The sequence below is a fragment of the Microchirus variegatus genome, assembly GCF_963457635.1.
Source record: "Microchirus variegatus genome assembly, chromosome: 21".
Lineage (NCBI taxonomy): Eukaryota > Metazoa > Chordata > Actinopteri > Pleuronectiformes > Soleidae > Microchirus > Microchirus variegatus.
The window spans coordinates 3,329,959-3,347,689 of NC_139822.1; the positions used below are offsets into that span (position 1 = coordinate 3,329,959).

General features: G+C 41.7%; 1 protein-coding gene across 2 annotated transcripts in view; it reads right to left on the bottom strand.

The window, feature by feature from the left end:
- Positions 1-1,563: 1,563 nt before the first annotated feature.
- setd3 (SET domain containing 3, actin histidine methyltransferase) overlaps positions 1,564-17,731 on the bottom strand; it is a 46,240-nt gene continuing 30,072 nt past the window's right edge. The window contains exon 12 of one of the 2 annotated variants that reach the window (XM_083907453.1): positions 1,564-1,628. In XM_083907453.1, coding sequence (XP_083763579.1) covers positions 1,576-1,628 — 53 coding nt within the window. In that variant the 3' untranslated portion in view covers positions 1,564-1,575. Of the gene's footprint in view, positions 1,629-14,849; positions 17,581-17,731 lie in introns of those variants that run through there. The other variant, XM_083907452.1, reaches the window with a different exon arrangement.

A 17,731-nucleotide genomic window follows, 5' to 3' on the forward strand; every position in this document is an offset into this window, starting at 1 on the left:
ATCATTTATATGTATAAATAATCTACACCTTTACAATTTAGTTTATCGACCACCGGACAAAAAAAGTACATTTAGTGTATTTGATTAAAAATGACTAGGGTTGCAAGGTCTACCTCTATGCTGCCCTCTGCTGTTTACTAATCCCTGCTTTCATGACATATAATACATTTACATACATTTTTAAAAAAAATCCATATTTAAAAAGCTACAGTTTGAGATACACATTATTTCAAATATGTCTCCTGATTGGTGAAGTGACTTCTGACAAACTTAACGTTTTCATAACTTGCTCAAACTTTAGTGTAAAGCTTACAACTGTCAACATTACATGATAATGATTGAGATTAATCAGAAATATTTTCAAAAGATTTGCACAGTTAAGTGTTCTGTACCTCCTGTGGTGCCTGCAAAATACCATCACACCATCCAAAGAAGAAATATGTGGGTTCTGCCCAGGGTTTGGGAAACATTGTGTGAAACAATCGTACTGTATCTGAATTTGATATTTGGTTATCTTGCGTTCATTGAGCATTAATGCTGTGTTTACATTTAGGGCCAATTCCAATTCCTATCTTAACCCTCAAGCTCAACCCTTAATCTTTACTGGCCCTCAAAACCAAGTGTTGAGGGTTATTTTGTCACTTGGAAATGGGACACCCCTTGTGCAGTTACGTATTTAGACTGTAGGGGGCAGAATAATGCAAAAGCTGTGTCCAGTCTGTCAACTCCAAAAAAGAAGAAGAAGAACACAGGATTATTTATTACGATCCGTTTGTCAGTCAAGTTATTAGGTTGTCAGTTAGTTATAAGATGATACTCATACAAATACCACAACCACGGACATATTCAGCTGACAGTTACCACACACCACGGCTTATTGAAAAGTAAACCATAGCAAACGATCGCATGTCCGCACCGGCCAGCTATTGACAAAAGATCGTAAAATAAAAATAAATGTTAAGCAACAATGACGTCAGTAATCCATAATATGGGTCTAAACTAAGATAATACAATGGTTTTCATCATTTGTATATCTTTATTAACAAAAAAATACTTAATTTGTATCGCACTTGCTTCGCTGCTTTCGACGCCATCTTTCTTATGTAAACACGCAATGCATTCTGGGTAGCCCTTGCTCCCAAGGGTGGTCTTGGAAAATCTCAATATTGAGGGCGATACAGCCCTTAAATTTGACCCTCAACTTAATTTTTTGGGACAGCACTTGGACTAGAGGGAGTGCGCATTTTTGAGATTGAGGGTTAAGCAAGGAGTTGGAATTTACCCTTAAACATCAGCTAACACAAGCTTCAGCTCTGAGATGAAAAAAGACACTGACAGTAGACAGTGGCCCAGAGGGCTGGACCTCATCAGTGCTCAGTTTAGCAGTCGGATCATCATAAATGGATGATCCATCCGGAACATAAAACACAAGCAGCTTAACCACTGGAAACCTGCGTCAGGCAGTGCTGCATCTGGCCCAGTACGTGAACTTGCAGTCCGATGGTCGGCCACCGGCCACCATCCACTGGACCAAACATGATTGTTTTGCTGAAGAGGAACGGCAGCCAAGTGTGACTAAATCAGGTTTGCTTGGCAGCCGGACGGCAGGCCCACTTTCACCACGGTCCCTGGAGGAAGCAGAGAGAGCAAGCAAAAAACAAAGTGAGGGAATGCACAGCCCAGAACATGCACATACAAACCCTGGCACGTGATAGAAGGAGCGCAGCACTGCCAAAGCTCTGTATTCACCACAATTAGCTCTGTCCTCAGACACAGTAACGCTGAGCCAAGTCCACGCTTTTGTTTTAAAGATGCTCTCATGTCACTTTCCCTCTCCAGTACTGACGTGACATTTGCTGCCTAAACCAGAACTTTGTTCTCTTGTGGACAAATAGAACAATACAGTGAATATCCTGAGCCAAATCACATGAATACATGCTGCCATTTTCTACTAGACCCAACGTTTGATGAGGTTAATAAATGGAGGATGATAACAGGATGATTTGTGGATTTTTCGCTGATAAGAACACCATTTTGGCCAACTTCAGAATCTCCTAAAAAGAGGGAACCAATCTCAAACCCCTGGCCCGCTCGAGGCAGACTTAGCAGAATGGCAACAGAGAAGCAACTTGTGTAGATTCAACATGGCAGCCACGGAAGAGAAGCTGTCTTCCAGTTCAACTGTTGCTTCCATTTTAAGCGACTTGCTCCACGGAGCTTCTCTGGGCAAAAGTCGTTAGACGCCATCACTAGACAGCCATCATTCCTGGGAAACTACAACAAGCAACGTTTGTTGACACGTTTTCACTCACTCTGCATACATCATCTGGATCATTTGTCTGATTGTTTGTAAGTCTATCCAATTGCCAGTCCTACATCCAGTCTGGCATACGCCGGGCTAGGTCTGTACAGAAATTAAAGGTGGCATTCCCGTTTTTCCCTGTTGCTGTCTCCAAACTTCGATGTATGATAACTTTTTCCAACCAGTTGATCCACAGCTGGCCCTGGTAAGTATAATTGCATTATTTTGTGACATCCATGTTTGAAATCGTTGGATTTACAAAATGAGGCAGCAGTAAACCTGCAGCTACATTGCCCTTGCAAGCTAAAATCACTGATGTTCTCTCTTGCACTTTGGTGCAAGAGAGTGAGCATATACATATTTATAAGTTTACAAGTGGAGCACTGAGGACCATATTGGAATCGAAGTGTGACACAACCTTGTTGACTCAGACTTGAGTCGTTTACAGACTACAACCGGATCCACAGAACTGGGTTCAGACTGTTCACATATGACATATGCAGTGGGAGATTGTCTGGGTCAAACATTGATAACAGCAGGGAAATCTCTGGATAATGTTTGCTGACCCCCAGAAAATCTCCAGAGTATCATTGCAGGTCTGAAAGCAGCTTTTCATAATGTGGACTTCACTTGACTCAAGGTTTAGTGACATGACTTGTCAGCTTTAAAGGTCCTTGTTGGAGAAGTTCTCTCTGAGAGTGGGAAGAAGCTGCAGGACTTGCTAATGGACTTTAGTCAGTAGCTGGATGCTGTCGCAATTTTATCAATTTGGAAAAAGAAAATGTAAAGGCAATATGAAGACAAAGAGAAGACTGTTTGTGTCAAGGCCTTGTGGTCCTTGTATAATTAGCCTGTGCTTCATTAACTGTCTTCCACTGCCCCCTTCTGGTACACCACACCCACATACAAAGTTGCAGGCCTCGACTTAATGCAGAGTAAAAATTTGATTGTTTGATGTTGTTGTCGATATTTGAACTTTGGTGGTGATACTTAAAGCATTTGATACATTAAGGCTTTTATACAATTTTAAATTGTCTTTACTCAAATTTTAAAGGAGCCTGATTACATCCAATTTCTTCAAGTTAACCTAGTTCCCTGGTGTCCTAATGAAGATGTCAGTGACATGCTTTTGGTCAAAATACCATAAGGATGAAGCACCAGAGCAGTTCAGTCACCCTGCCAAAACAGCCCTGTTCAGAATGCTCTATTTAGTAGTATCTCTGTAGGTCCTCCTTAAAAACGAAACTTAAGGTGCAGGAAATTACAGTCACAGATGCTACTGGGAGCTAACAGCAGTTAGCATTTGGAGAAGTGATCATTTGCAGGCTCTAACAGGCACATTGCCGTCATATAACATGTATCCACTCCACAGATAAATCCTCTGAGGCTGGAAGTTTGTTTAGGACTGCACTGTGGAGCCAAGAGTAGAACTTTTCGTGTTTTTTGGATACTGTTGCCCTCGCCAGCACTCTCACATGTTTTACGGACAAAGTGAAAAATTCCAGGAATTTAGTGAACTGGGAGGGAATAGCCCACACCTGTCCATGAAATAGCTTTTCAGTCAATTGTCCCATCCCTTTTGGTCCCCTAAAAAGTGGGAGGCACATGTACAAAGTGTTGTAATTCCTACACCGTTCACCTGATTTGGAAATACCCTCAAATTAAAGCTGAAAGTGTGCAGTTAAAGCACATCTTGTTTGTTTCATTTCAAATTGTAGTAGTGTATATAGCCAAAAAGAAGAGAATGATGTCGATGTACCAATATTTTTATGGACCTGACTGTATGTGTTCTTCACACCTTGGCAAAAATAAGTGGTTATTTGAGTTACTGTTCCCTTTTTTTTAAATAATTTTTGAAGTAGTCTGGTCATTCTCATCTGACCTCTGACATTCCTGGCTCACTGGATATTTTCTCGTTTGAATCATTCTCTGTAAACACAACTTGGTGTGAACATCAGCAGCTCGTCTTCACCATGTCTACATGACTAAATGGACCAAACTGCTGCCATGTAATTGGCTGATTAGATATGTGTTTTACTAGTTGAACATATGTACTGCACCTAGCAAAATGACCAATAGGTTTATGTGTAGCATGTCCATGTGGTCCCAATTCAAATTCATCTCTGTGACACAAACTTATCAAATGAAGCAGCAGCAGACCGGCAGCTCCTTGAGCTAAAATTGTTGATTTTATCTATATACTTTGGTGTGGCAGAGTATGCGGTTTACCACTATATCTTGCCACTAGACAAGATATAGCAGTGAACACTTAAGATATCATATACTTGAGCACTGTAAGGAAATAACTTGTGTTATGTTATGTGTGTTGTGTTTACTTGTGAGTAAATAACAGTTTTTGATCAAGGAGACTAAAGAACAAATTATCTGTATCACTAATCCAAATGGAATGAGCTGCAGCCAATCCTGGATCACTGAGAAAAAAAACAAATAAAAATTCACAGTAGAAAAAATTCAAGTCAAATTATCATCTCCAGATAAGCCAAACCTGCAGGTTTTTGGACTGTTGGAAAAAGTTGGAGAGAAAAGTCCCACTGACATAGGGAGGACATGAGGACTCCACAGAGAGGGTTACAGGATTTAGTCCACTTAAAGGGACAATGTGTAGTATTTATGGGTTTATATAACCCAAAATCCACTTTTGTATACATATTATGTGCTCCTGCATTGTCTAGTCGCTGTATAATATTTTTGTTTCATTTTCGTAGTGCTTCAAAAAGTCATGTAAAATAATATGGTCGCGGGACGTGGTTGCATTGCCACGACGCCATGTTTCTACGGGAGCCTGTAAGGACAAACACGAGAGAACAAATCAAGTGTCGCTTTACTTGTAGCGGAAGTCCCGCCTCCACTCTCTACGCTTCGTCTGCTACGGCCACGGTAGCTTGCCCTCTCCCTCGTCCACGAACCTCATCTGCTGACACAGAGAAAGACAACGAGGACGACATTTGACCGGCTGAGGATACCGTAGCGCTCAGGGAAGGGAGGGGGTGAGCAGAGGAGCAGTTCTTTGTTGTAAATGTCAGCCTCTCCTCTAGATGGCACTATAAACTACTTACTCACCTTAAGTCCCAGTGCTAACAACTCACACACTCCTGCCCGCTTACTTTCCCCCCCTCCCTCCATTGTTCTCCATTTTTTTTCCAGATATTTGGCTTGACAGTCAGGCTGCCGGGATGGAGAGCCCACTGTGTCAAAAGCCATCATGTCTCACACACATACACACACATTGTCCCCACCTGAGCAGCCAGGCCCACAGTAATGATGGATGTGGTCAGAGGAAACACACACACACACACACACACACACACACACACTGACCAGAAAGCAGTGAAGGGGCCCACTGTCTGTGTCTCACCTCATCTTCATCAATTCTCCCAGATCTGACCCACAATCCTCCAGACCTACCGCCTCACCTCTGGCGTGTATTTGCATGTGTGTGTTCTTGTATCTGTTCCCTCTTTAGGACATTTCCTGTCATAAACCCTGACCCTGTCAGGGCCAGTAGTCCTCATGGACTTCCGAGGAACTGGTTAAGTTTTAGGGATAACATTTGAATTGTGGTTCTGAAGTTGAGGTCAGAGTTAGACATTAACTGGTTGTCGTTAACTCTTTGTTTAGGCTGTCCAAATGAATGGAAGTCAACACAGAGTCTTAAGAAAATAGCCACACCAATCTACACGTGCGTATCAGGTCTGATGTGAGCTGATCTTGTCGTCGCTCTGCCCTCTTAGCAGCATCTCCTGACAGGCCATCACACCACAACCAGGAGGAAGATCAGAGACATGGAGGTGGAGGGTGGAGGATGGATGGAGTTTGGTCATTCGGTCACATTGGTCTCCCAAAAACATTTTTTATTGCGATTATACGCAGATTATTACACTGTAACATAGTTCAAAAAATTGCCTTCTCTTCGACATTCCGTGGCCTTATCCCATTTATCACTGAGCTCCAGGAGCTGAACTGTACGAAGTCTTGCTGATGACTTTCACTTCTACGTGGCTAATTTTCATAAAAAACAAGCCTTCGCTGTGTGTTTAAAGGACCTGCGCTGCTTTTCCCAGACAAAAACAACATATTTGTGAATTCATTTTTTGAATCATAAATACTAGACATATGAGGCACAGGGCCCACGGTTGGTGTAGTGGTTAGCACTATTGCCTTTGCAGCAAGAAGACCCGGGTTCCTTTTTTCTAGCCCCGTTTGGAACAACTTCTGAACAAGGACCTTTCTGCAATGAGTTTGCATGTTCTCCCTGTGTGTGCGTGGGTTTTCTCCAGGTTTTCTGGCTTCCTCCCACAGTCCAAAAACATATGGGGATTAGTTGAATTGGTCACTCTAAATTGACCGTAGGTGTGAGAGTATGAGTGAATGGTTGTTTGTCTGGACTGGCGAACTGTCCAGGGTGTACCGCGCCTATCGCCCAATGTCAGCTGAGATAGGCACAGCACCCCCCGTGACCCTCTGGTGGAGAATAAAGGGGTAGATAATGGATGGATGGATGGATGAATATTAGGCATAGTAAACTTTAAAAAAAATTGTTTTAATGACAATTGGTAATTGAGTTTTTTTTTTTTTTTTTTAGACCCCCCTCATATTTTTGCTGACTTTCAGGGGGTCTTAAATGTTAATCAGGAGGGTCCAGACCACCCTGTATTTCACACAGTGCACTCGCCCCATTTCAGGAACTTTTTGCTGTAGGATGTGAATTAAAAAAAAGCAGAGGATGTTTGTCCCAATAAATGAAACACCGAGAGACAGACAGTAATTTTGAGACCAATGTAATTGATATGCGGAAAATTGTTGTTTATTACTGTTGCTAGGCAGCGGACATTTATACTGCAGCACAATTTGGATATTTTGGTTGTACGCCCCCTGCCGCTGCGGCGAATACTGCAGAGAACAACACGCTGAACGCACTGAGCATAAACGCCTCCGCACATATTTGTATGGTCGCGCGGCATCTCACACAAGTATAAACAAAGCTTTTATGTGATATAAGCTGCAAAAATAAAATACTTGTGAATAAAAAACCAGTGACATAAAGTGCAAAGACATAATAGGTAAGGTAACAGATAAACAACGACAGTTTATCTGTTACCTTTGTTTAAGGATGCTTTCACACCTACAGCGCACCCCTTTAAAGGTCGCGCACCAAATCAACCGGTCCGAGACCTGCCTCAAGGGGTGGTCTCGGACCGCTTTATCCGCCCTACTTTGGTACGGTTCCTCTGGTGTGAGAGCAACCAAACCAAATGGGACGAAAATGTCTAGTTTAATGCATTATGGGTATGAGATACAGGATAACCCTGAATTTCCACCGAGCGCGTTCTCTGCCCAACTTAAATCCCCGCCAGGCGCGCTGCCATCAGCCCAGCGCAGCCTTGCGAGCCAGCCGTATTCACACAAGAATTTGCTGCATGCCCGGTGGAAATGCTCACATTCATTATAGTGGCAGCGATCGGCTTCGGTGACGCGCCCGGTGGAAATCGGGGGTTAGTCTTTGTATTGCCAAATTAATCAAATAAAGACACACAACTGGGAGGGAGTACGTCTATAAACAGTGGTCCGAGTGGCACGCCAAGTAAGCCCTATATAGATACGGTTCATATGTTTAAAACACATAAACAGCGGGAGAAATCACAGTTACAGTCGATATATTTAATAACCATACACACAATTTAATAGCCAATCAGCAAACAGCTTCATATGGCCCGCCCACAAACCAAAAACCACTGCGCAAAAAACAGAGCTCGGTTGTTGTGGAACGTATCCATTGTCTCACGCAGCCGCTCCACAGACAGCGGTACAACTCTTGTAAGAATCCCGATGACAGTTTCGCTCGCACCTTCTCCTTCCTTTTCTGGAAAACCAGTCAGTCTCAGATTCCAGCGTCTTTTGTAATGGACTTGCTCTGAGTGTATCTGAGTGAACGGTTTTCTTTCTGTAGCTCGGAGACTTTATTCTGCAGCACAGAGATCTCCTCCTTATTCTCTGTAACAGCCACTGTGTTTGCTTCGATACGTCTTTCGAAATTCTTTAGAAGTTCTGTCTGTTCATCCGTCTTTCGGGATAAGGCTTGTACTGCTTGGAGAATGAAGGCCAGAAACACTGGAATTATCTTCCGTCCTTCTTTCCTCTTGCGGTTTCATCTTTTTAGGATTCAGGCTTTTTACTGGGGTGTGGGTCAAATTTTATCTTCGTTCCTTGGAAGTTTCTTTATCCACCTCGGTATCTTCAATATCACTATCATTACATGCTTCAAGGACATCTGGGGTGTCTTAGTCGTGATCAAACATGCTGGCAGGCACGTGTTTCATAAAAACTTTGTTGCTTCTTCTTCTTCTTTTCTCTTTCTTATTTTTTGGAAAAATACTTTATATAATGTAATACTGGGTTGTTGCACATCACATTCACGATTCAAGGACTAAACAAAAGACTTTTGGCCAGAGCCTTCAAAAGTGCTGCCACTCACTCCACCATCTTGAAAGCCACAGAGGTGTCATTCAACAGAGAGAGAGACACATATCTGGTGTTCGTTTTTGGAATGGAAGAGAACTTTGAAATAAAGCCACCAACTGTTTTATTAAACACTAATAGTGATATAAAGGTGAAAAAAGGAGTTTAATACATGAAAAAATACAAATGGCACAGATGTTTCTAAAATGTGACAAAGGCCTTGCCTGTACTATTTGTAAAACCAAAACCTCTCTAATGTTGTTCCACATCACTTGATCAAAGTCAAACTTTGCAGAGATGACGTTCACATGTTTACTTTGATTTGATTGAAGTTTATAGCTGCAGTTGCATCATTCCAAAGAGGTACTCATCCTGAAATACCTTTTTATTTCAGACGAACCTGCATTCTTTTCAATGTTCATCTTCATTTACTCTTCACCAGTACACATGTACTGATATTTACACATCTTAGCAAATCCCACAAGTAACTTCACTACTTATTACTTTACTTTCCTGTTTCTTACTTTACCGTGTAGATATCTGGACAAACATCATTTAGCCTGCCCCTCATAGTGTTTATTGTATAATGTTTACATAATGGCATGTAAAACCATATGATCCAACGCAGACTGGATCATTTCTCTATGCTCAGTTTTATCCCAACATCCATATATGACGCATACATAATGATTTTAATGACGAGGATCGAGCGTTTAATAGGTGCTGTTCCACAGTGTACTCACATCTTGTTGGAAGCGTTTTATTGGTGTTCCAAACTGATCTTGGACAGAGTCTAAGTGGGTATAGACAGGCGCGTGCTGGCCTCAGCTTTTGCATACGTCATCACAACATCGATTCGGTGGTTACCGGGGGAAACGGGGGGAAAAGCATAGAGCATCTTTAGGGCTTCCAGCCTAAAAGTAGGGCGTCTAATGTCTTATTATTTACAGTACAAAGTATTCAAATAGACCTTGTGGGTGCTATATATATTGATATACTTATTTAATTATGAGTGTGCAATTTTCGAGCAGAGACCTAAAAAATAGGCTTATACCTGAAAGGGTTAAATTCCCCCCAGGGGTGTGGAGTCTCACTGTCAGCCAGCAGTGGAGCACATTGTCCCCCCCCCCAAAGATTTTACTCACACCTTAGACAACATTCACTACAACACACAACCCGCACAACACTGGGGCGAGGAGGGCCATAAATTTGAAAAAAAAAAAAAGAAGAAAGGATTAAATTCCACCTCTGGTGGATGATCTCAATGAAATGAAAATGGTTTTATTGACCATTTTCATTAAGAAGAAATACCAGTTGCAAGGGAGTGACGTCTTTCTGTTGCCCATCAGCTGACTGTCGGATCTTACTGTACCATTTTACTCTGGTAGGCAAAAGGAAGGGTGCCAAAGATTGGGGCTGGTTTTTTTGGTACTATTCCTAATGGAAATGTAAAAAAAAAATACTTCATCATACTGTACCATAGCTTTACTAATTGACAATACATGACAACACAAGGAGTGTTTTTCCAGCCTCCGTCACCCACAGAACAACAGATCCATCAAGAAGACAGTCAACGCCTGCAAAATGCAAAACAAAGACATCACCTTTGAGTGTGTGTGTGTGTGTGTGTGTGTGCGTGTGCGTGTGCGTGTGCGTGCGTGCGTGCGTGCGTGTGTGTGTGCGTGTGTGTGTGTGTGTGTGTGCATGCGTGAGAGAGAGTGTCTGTGTTTGAGTTGGAGTGAGGAGGAATTCTAAGTTTAGTTGAGTTTATTTCGAACATAAAGAAGAACAAATGTTCAGTTCACAAGCGGACATTCTTTCAAAAGCCCATACTTTGCCTAGCTCTGTAAGCCAGTCCTGAAACAACGGGCCTTCTGCATCTTTCCACTTCCTCATAATCATCTGTTTGCCTATCATTAAACTTGTCTGAATCCAATTGGCTCAAGGTTTTAGGATATGGGCCATGGACTTAGAGTCACCTCATATGTAAAGACTGGGGCAAAACTCAAAATCCATTCTTATTACCCTCTGTGATAATCTCATGAACCCTTTTCCAAAATTTCTGAATCTTTGGATATGACCATGAGGCATGAGAAGAAGTAGACATATTCTTATTTTGCTGAAATAGATAAGTGGCTAAAATCTCTTTTCCCTGTGTTCCTGCTGGCAGCCATGTTTTTTTAGTCATACTCATACAAACACGCTTCAAAAAAAAAAAACTACCCCATTAAACTGTCACCTTTGTAGCAACTCTAAACTCTTTCCAAAGTAAATGTCATGAAGCTCAGCATTAAAGGGGCAGTGTTGAAAATTGAAATGGTAAATTGTCTGTTTTTATTTGGTGCTTGATGAGCACTCAAAACTGTTTTACACTACAGTTTTGTCATTCACCCATTCACCCAAAGCATCTATGTGCAGTGCATTTTCTATTTCTCTTTCACAGTCATCAAGAGCAATACGGGGTTAATATGGAGAAGACTATGGAGACGACTGTAAACAGAGCAGGCTCATTCTGTGGTAATGAAAACAATAATTATACAATCGTATTATGATATTATTCACTTATATTCCATACCCGCCAGATTAAAATAATGTCACCTAATCTTACATACTGGACCTTTAACTAGAGCAACAACAGCAGCTTCTCCTGACATTTACCATCATCCTGTAAGCAGAGGAAAAAGAGAGAAGACTAACAGAAAAGACATTAAAGCAGGATTCAGTAGTGTAGCCGTGGTATAAAAAGCAGAGGTGAAAGTGAGCGGGCGTCGTTGCCGACTTTGACTCCGTCACACTGAATTTGTGTGCGAGGCTGTTGGTCAACATGGTGATGTAATGATGCTGTAGCGTATTCCCCAGAGCTCTGTGCTGCTGTCTGAGAGCCACCATCAGTTCTAACAAATGAGCCTCTCTGCTGGGCAGGTGGCTGTACCTCCTCCACCTCCTCCCTCCTCTCCTCTGTGAGAAATGATCCCGGAAAGGGTTAAACTCCCCCCTACACACACACACACACACAATCTCCCCACATCTATTTGCAAATGATGTGGCTTGTCTGCATATTGTCAGTTGCAGCCGGCCCAGCCATTCATCACCTGTCGGCGACTCCTGGTGCCCTCCACACTTAATTGTCCCCTCTCTGACCTGCAGAGTAGAGAATGGTGTTGCCTCTCTTTGAAAGAAAGAAAGAAAGAAAGAAAGAAAGAAAGAAAGAAAGAAAGAAAGAAAGAAAGAAAGAAAGAAAGAAAGAAAGAAAGAAAGAAAGAAAGAAAGAAAGAAAGAAATGGAAATACTGTCTGACAATTTTTCCTTTCTCTCTCTCTCTTTTCTCCATCCATCCATGTCTTATGTGTTTCTGGGTCAAATTAGAGGAGAGGAGAAGAAAGAAAATTGCAAGTGAAAAAGACGGAAAGGACAGACGGGAGGACAGACCCAGACTGTCCAGCTGTGTGGTGCTGCCTCTTTTCTTTTTTTCTTGTAGATTCAGGATGTTGGCTCCGTCCCAATACCTCCCCCTTAAAGCTCACATAGAGTGGTCCTGTTGCATATATGTTAGTTATGGAGGTCTACTTACATACATTAACTTGTTTTTATGGTCAAAAACCTCCTAGTTGCTGTAAACGAGCCGATTGAAATCCTCTTTTCTGACGGTGTTTCCCAGCCGCGATATTTCAGACTTAACTCTCACACCCAGAAGACAGAGTCTTGTGATTGGCCAGTATATTCAGCACACCCGCTCTCAGAAGCACAGCTCCCCCCTCTGGAACGGTGGATGCACTGCCCCTCATTATCAAAACATTGTTTTAACAGTGTTTAAAAATAGCTTCGTCACGACTCCCCGCCGCAGTCCCTTTTATGACTTTGACCCGGGGTCAGACCCAGAGTCAGAAGACACTGTCGCTCGTGAAACACCTCCACAACAGACGTTATTCTTCTTCTGCGGTTCAATGTACGCAACCGGATGTGCCCGGACTAGTGCGCGGAGCAGGAGGATCTGCTGCTCCGGAGAACCGCTGTTTACGTAAACGGACCGGGTTTTTTCAGAGATCTCGCTGAGCCCGAGATTACAATAAAACACAGCGTTCTCAGCAGTGGCTGAAATGTTTGTTTTGAACCTTCAGGGCTTTGTAAACAAGGTAATGACGCAGATACACACTAAAAAACAGCGTTCCCATGTCTCATGTTGACAATTCTACCGGTGGAGCGTGTTACTATTTTCATTTAGAAAAAATGCCAGCGGATCCAGCTGTTTGTTTTTCTCCGTCAACGCCGTTTTTTCTCCGTCCTCGTAAACGCTATATCACGAATGTAATTGAAATCTGACCATTTGATCTGAAGTCCAGGGTATTCATGTTCAAGTGAACGCCGGTACACACATCCAAACACTGACAAAACTACCCAGATGTAGGGCTGTTGATTACGGTTTGAAATTTCTGACATTGTTGTTATCACATCGGAAGAGGTTAAAATGTTATTTAAAGTCCAATTGCCTCATTGACACGGACCAGGTAGACCACAATATCATTCACAAACAATCCGGATAAGCCAATTAGAAACGTAAAATTCAAGTTGACTTCTGTTTCAATCAACCTCTCTTACACATACTACTATACTCGCACACATTGCATATCATTCTCTCATACATTCACTATCATGTTGTTGCATCCATAACAGCGTGTAAGAGAGTATGATAGTAAGTGTGCGTGACTATAGTAGTGTTTGTGAGAGAGTATGATGTAACGTGAGCACAAGACTGAATTATTTTTCAAACAGCCTCTCATACATTGAGATGCCCATGCTGCTTCCCTCCTTGCTGGACTCTAGTTATGAGAACTAGAGATTCCGAAAGTGAAGCCATTGTGACTTGATGGTATTTGAAACCAGAAATTCACTGACCTGCAACCAGGCACCGATTGAACGATACTAGCTGTCAATCACACATTCTCTGCTTTATTGTCCACTATTCACTAAATGAGAAGATGGTGTACAAAACTGATATTGTGTTCTGTTGAAGAAGAGCTGAATCTCGTGAGTGAGACCATTTACTCCTCAGGAAAATGTTTATTGACATTAGAAATCAAGTGAGAAGTAGTGCTCATTTTCCCATAGACTTCCATTCTAACTAACTTCTTTAAATTGTACTTGTTCATCTCTCAGTCTGAGATACATCACACACCAGTGTCATCTCTATATTTCTCCGTATTATACGAAATATTTAGAAAAATAACAAGTGGAGGGTCCATCAAAACTTATAAATTATCAAAAAAGTCCTCAACCTGGTACAACACAAAACTAGAACTGACTGAAAAAAAAATATTGCATTTTTAGGATATTTTGGCCGATTAGGGGTTAAACCAATAGTCAGAATTTGAGAGGTCATTAGCAATCGTACAAAAATAACCAGCCCCAACCATTGCATTTTTTGAGACTCTGGTACCCTTCCCTTGGGGTATCAGAGTAAGAAGGGATCAGTACTGTCCAGGTGGAACTAGACCGGCTCCACCCATGACAGTCAGCCGATTGGGTAACAGAAAAATTCCCTTGCGACCACCTGTGTCTCTTCAACACCAGCAGTCTATTCTCATACACAGCTTGACGTCTTGTTGCGACAAACAGCCAAAAACTTGAGCAAGAAAAAAAGAGCTGCTGGATGTCCTCCATTGTTGTCTGTTGTCTCGCGGTCGTTGTTATCACATCGGTATGTCACGCATGCTTGGCCAAAGCTGCTACACCATTCTATATTCACATGGATTGTAATCTTATCTTCGACACTCGTAATAATGAACAAGCCATTTCAAAATATAATTGCACCAAATTAAATGATTCAAGATAATGTTGATTGCATATTATGATTATTATATATTATTTGTAAGGTGGCTGGGGGGCAAAAGGAGGGGAAATACACGGAATAAGCCTTTCTTCCTCCCCCTGACCAAAGGAGAGGAGTAAGTGTGGGATGATGACGTGGTGAAGGACAGAAGATTGAAGAACAAAGAGGTCACGCAGAAGAATTGAGAAATGAGATGACGTTTAATCTCAGACTTTTACACATCAATGGCTTCAGGATAGAGAGAACAACTACTGCATACAGTGAAATGGTGAGGGTTCTCTGGATTTTGTTGTTAAAGCTTGGAGCTCTCTCACAAATGTACTCTCACACACACACACACTTTCTCACACACACACACACACACACACTCAGTAGTACAGAGATCTGTAGAAAAGCAGCACAGGTTGGTTAAAGTATGTGGCGATTGCATGAAAAAATACAGATTTGAGATGGAAAACGCATTCATGTGGTGCAACAGTGGATTCTCAAACAACCAAGCTCTGGTGAACACAAAAACCAAACCAAACTTTCTACATGGGGACCCAGTTATTATTATTATTTTTTTTTTTAAGATTGCAAACTACTGTGACCCAAATCACAATATCAATTGTAGCAAAAGCAAATGGAAAACTTAAAAAAAACAAAAAAAAAACATGGCCCTGATCCAGTCTTTGGGAGCCACTGGTCTAAAGCGCGTCAGTGAGTCTCCACATGTCGACTGGCTATGGCCGCGCCCCGAAAATCATGTACTCTTTATTTGTGGCAAGGCTTATAAAATGTAACAGGTCAACTCTGTGTCTGATTCCACATCACCATGTGGAATAGGCTACATTTAAAAATAAATCACCTGCGGTGTTATTTGTACTTTAACCAACAATTATTTCTGAGAACAGACCAGCAGTAAAGAGCAGCAACAGATGAAAAGCTATGATCCATCCTAAATAATTAGACAGACTTGTGTTGAAGTGATTTTTATTAAGGTTATTTTTCTGCCTCTGTTTGGTCTTCATGAATAGAAATGGTACATTATCTGTGTCCATCTGAAAACAGCTTCAGTCAAGCAATACTATCAGACCTGCCAGGGGGAGCATGTGCGTGTATAAAGCATCACAGGAGTGGGTGGGGACAGGTTTTTTGAGCAGTAGAATTCACTTCTGAAACTTTTTGTGTTTTCAGTCAAACTCCAACCTCACTCATACTTAACTTTCTCAATGTTGCTGTTCTTTCTTGGCATAAAACAAATCACTTCCTGTGCCGAGAAACAGCCAGTTGCAGGTGTGCACAAGCTCAGTGAAAACATGGCAGCCACAGGGACCAACAGAAAAGTTTACCGTCTTAACAGTCTTATCATTTGGATTTGTAAATCCCCCACTTTCCCACCCACACCAACGTCTACAGAGAAAATCAGTGATTTTATATCACAGCACACAGGAGCTGTTGAACCATTGCTGCCTCCATCTGTAAGTTTATGTGTCGTTTATTGACTTGGCATTTGAAATCTTTTGTTCAGGTTTACCTCAGTGACACAAACCTATCACAGGAGGCAGCAGTGAGCCAGCAGCTTTTGTGTGTTATGGACTTTGGTGTGAGGAGTGTTTCAGTCGTGGCTCTCTTTATCAGTGCACAGTCAGAGTAAATATATATAAACACACACACACACATATATATATGTATATATAACTAACAAACAGCGATCACTGTGTCACACATTAGTCCCTTTACGTGACATCCTAAAAACCTCACTCTGACATGGACCTAGGTTCATCAAGATTCTTCTAAAACATTAAAATAAAAAAAAGTCCTTAAAGTACTTCATGAAATGCAAAAAAAATCTCAGTCAAGCCGGTATCACTTTACAGTAAGACTACCCTTGAAATGAATTTTTTAATTTATATTTGTCGGTTATTTATTTGGTTCTTAACACTTTATGCTAAAAATAATAAATACCTGATCAAGCAGGCAAGCAAACATTTCCTGTGTTATAACATCTCAATATATCATATCAATGATTTATAAACTTAATTAGAAATAATTTATTCATCCATTATAAGGTCATCTTATTGTAAAGCACTACCTTTTGGCCAAACGATAAGACTGTTAAGACGGTTTCAGGAAAATAAGAACATTTCTCTTTTCCTTCTGTTCTTCTGCTTGAAACGATATTAAGCAGGCAGGAAACAGGCCAGTGATGGTCTGCAACAAAAAAAGCTCTATACAATATGATTGTCGACTCAAAACATACTGCACACATGTGGAGACTAACTGCAGTAATAAAACAAACAAAATAAACTGTCAAGATCAAGGAGGTTTTAACTTTGTGGAAAACCTACATTTCAGAATGACTTTGATTGGTTTAAGTTTGTGAAGTTCAGCAGTGGACGACAGAGAAAAAGCCACGCTGGAAGACCACAGTTCTGCCCACTTACCATCTTTGTTGTTGTTTTTTCCAGCATCTACGTTTCCGAGTCATTTAAGAGACACAAAAATAAATAAATAGCATGGGGTGTGGCTGTGGAGTTGAATATATTTAATCGCTCTTCTCTTTGGGATTCTCTTCAGTTCGCTTGGCCACTTCTCTTTGGCCGTTCTTCTCTGAACTTTCAGTCGAGTCCAAAGATGATTGAACCTCCTGCACTGGATCTACATCAGCTTCCATCCTGTACACCACCTTCTCTCCATTAAGGAGGTGGTTGAGCTCCTCCCCTTGCATCTCTTGGCCTTCCTCTACCTCTTCCAGCTTACGCAGAATAATAGGAAGCTTCGTGTCTGCCTCGGTATTCTCCAGCAGAGCGATGTCGCTTTCCTCATAGTGAGGCAGCGGGGCGCCCTCCTCCAGTTTCTGCTGGAAGTGCAGACGTTTGGCCTGTCCACTAGATGACACCTTCTCCAGGATCTGCTTCTCAGCCAGACGGAGCTGGATGGCCACGCGAGAGTGCGAGGATAGATCGGGTTTCTCCACCATGGAGCGGTCCTCCTGGAAGAGGAAAAACGTCTTAATTCAACTATCTGTCTTCTTGCAATGATGACATAAGTTCCACCTTAATGTACAGCCAGGGTTCCCACACATGTTTACAGATTTATTATCAAAATTTTCCACAACTTTCCCAAAATAGTTCACCCAACTT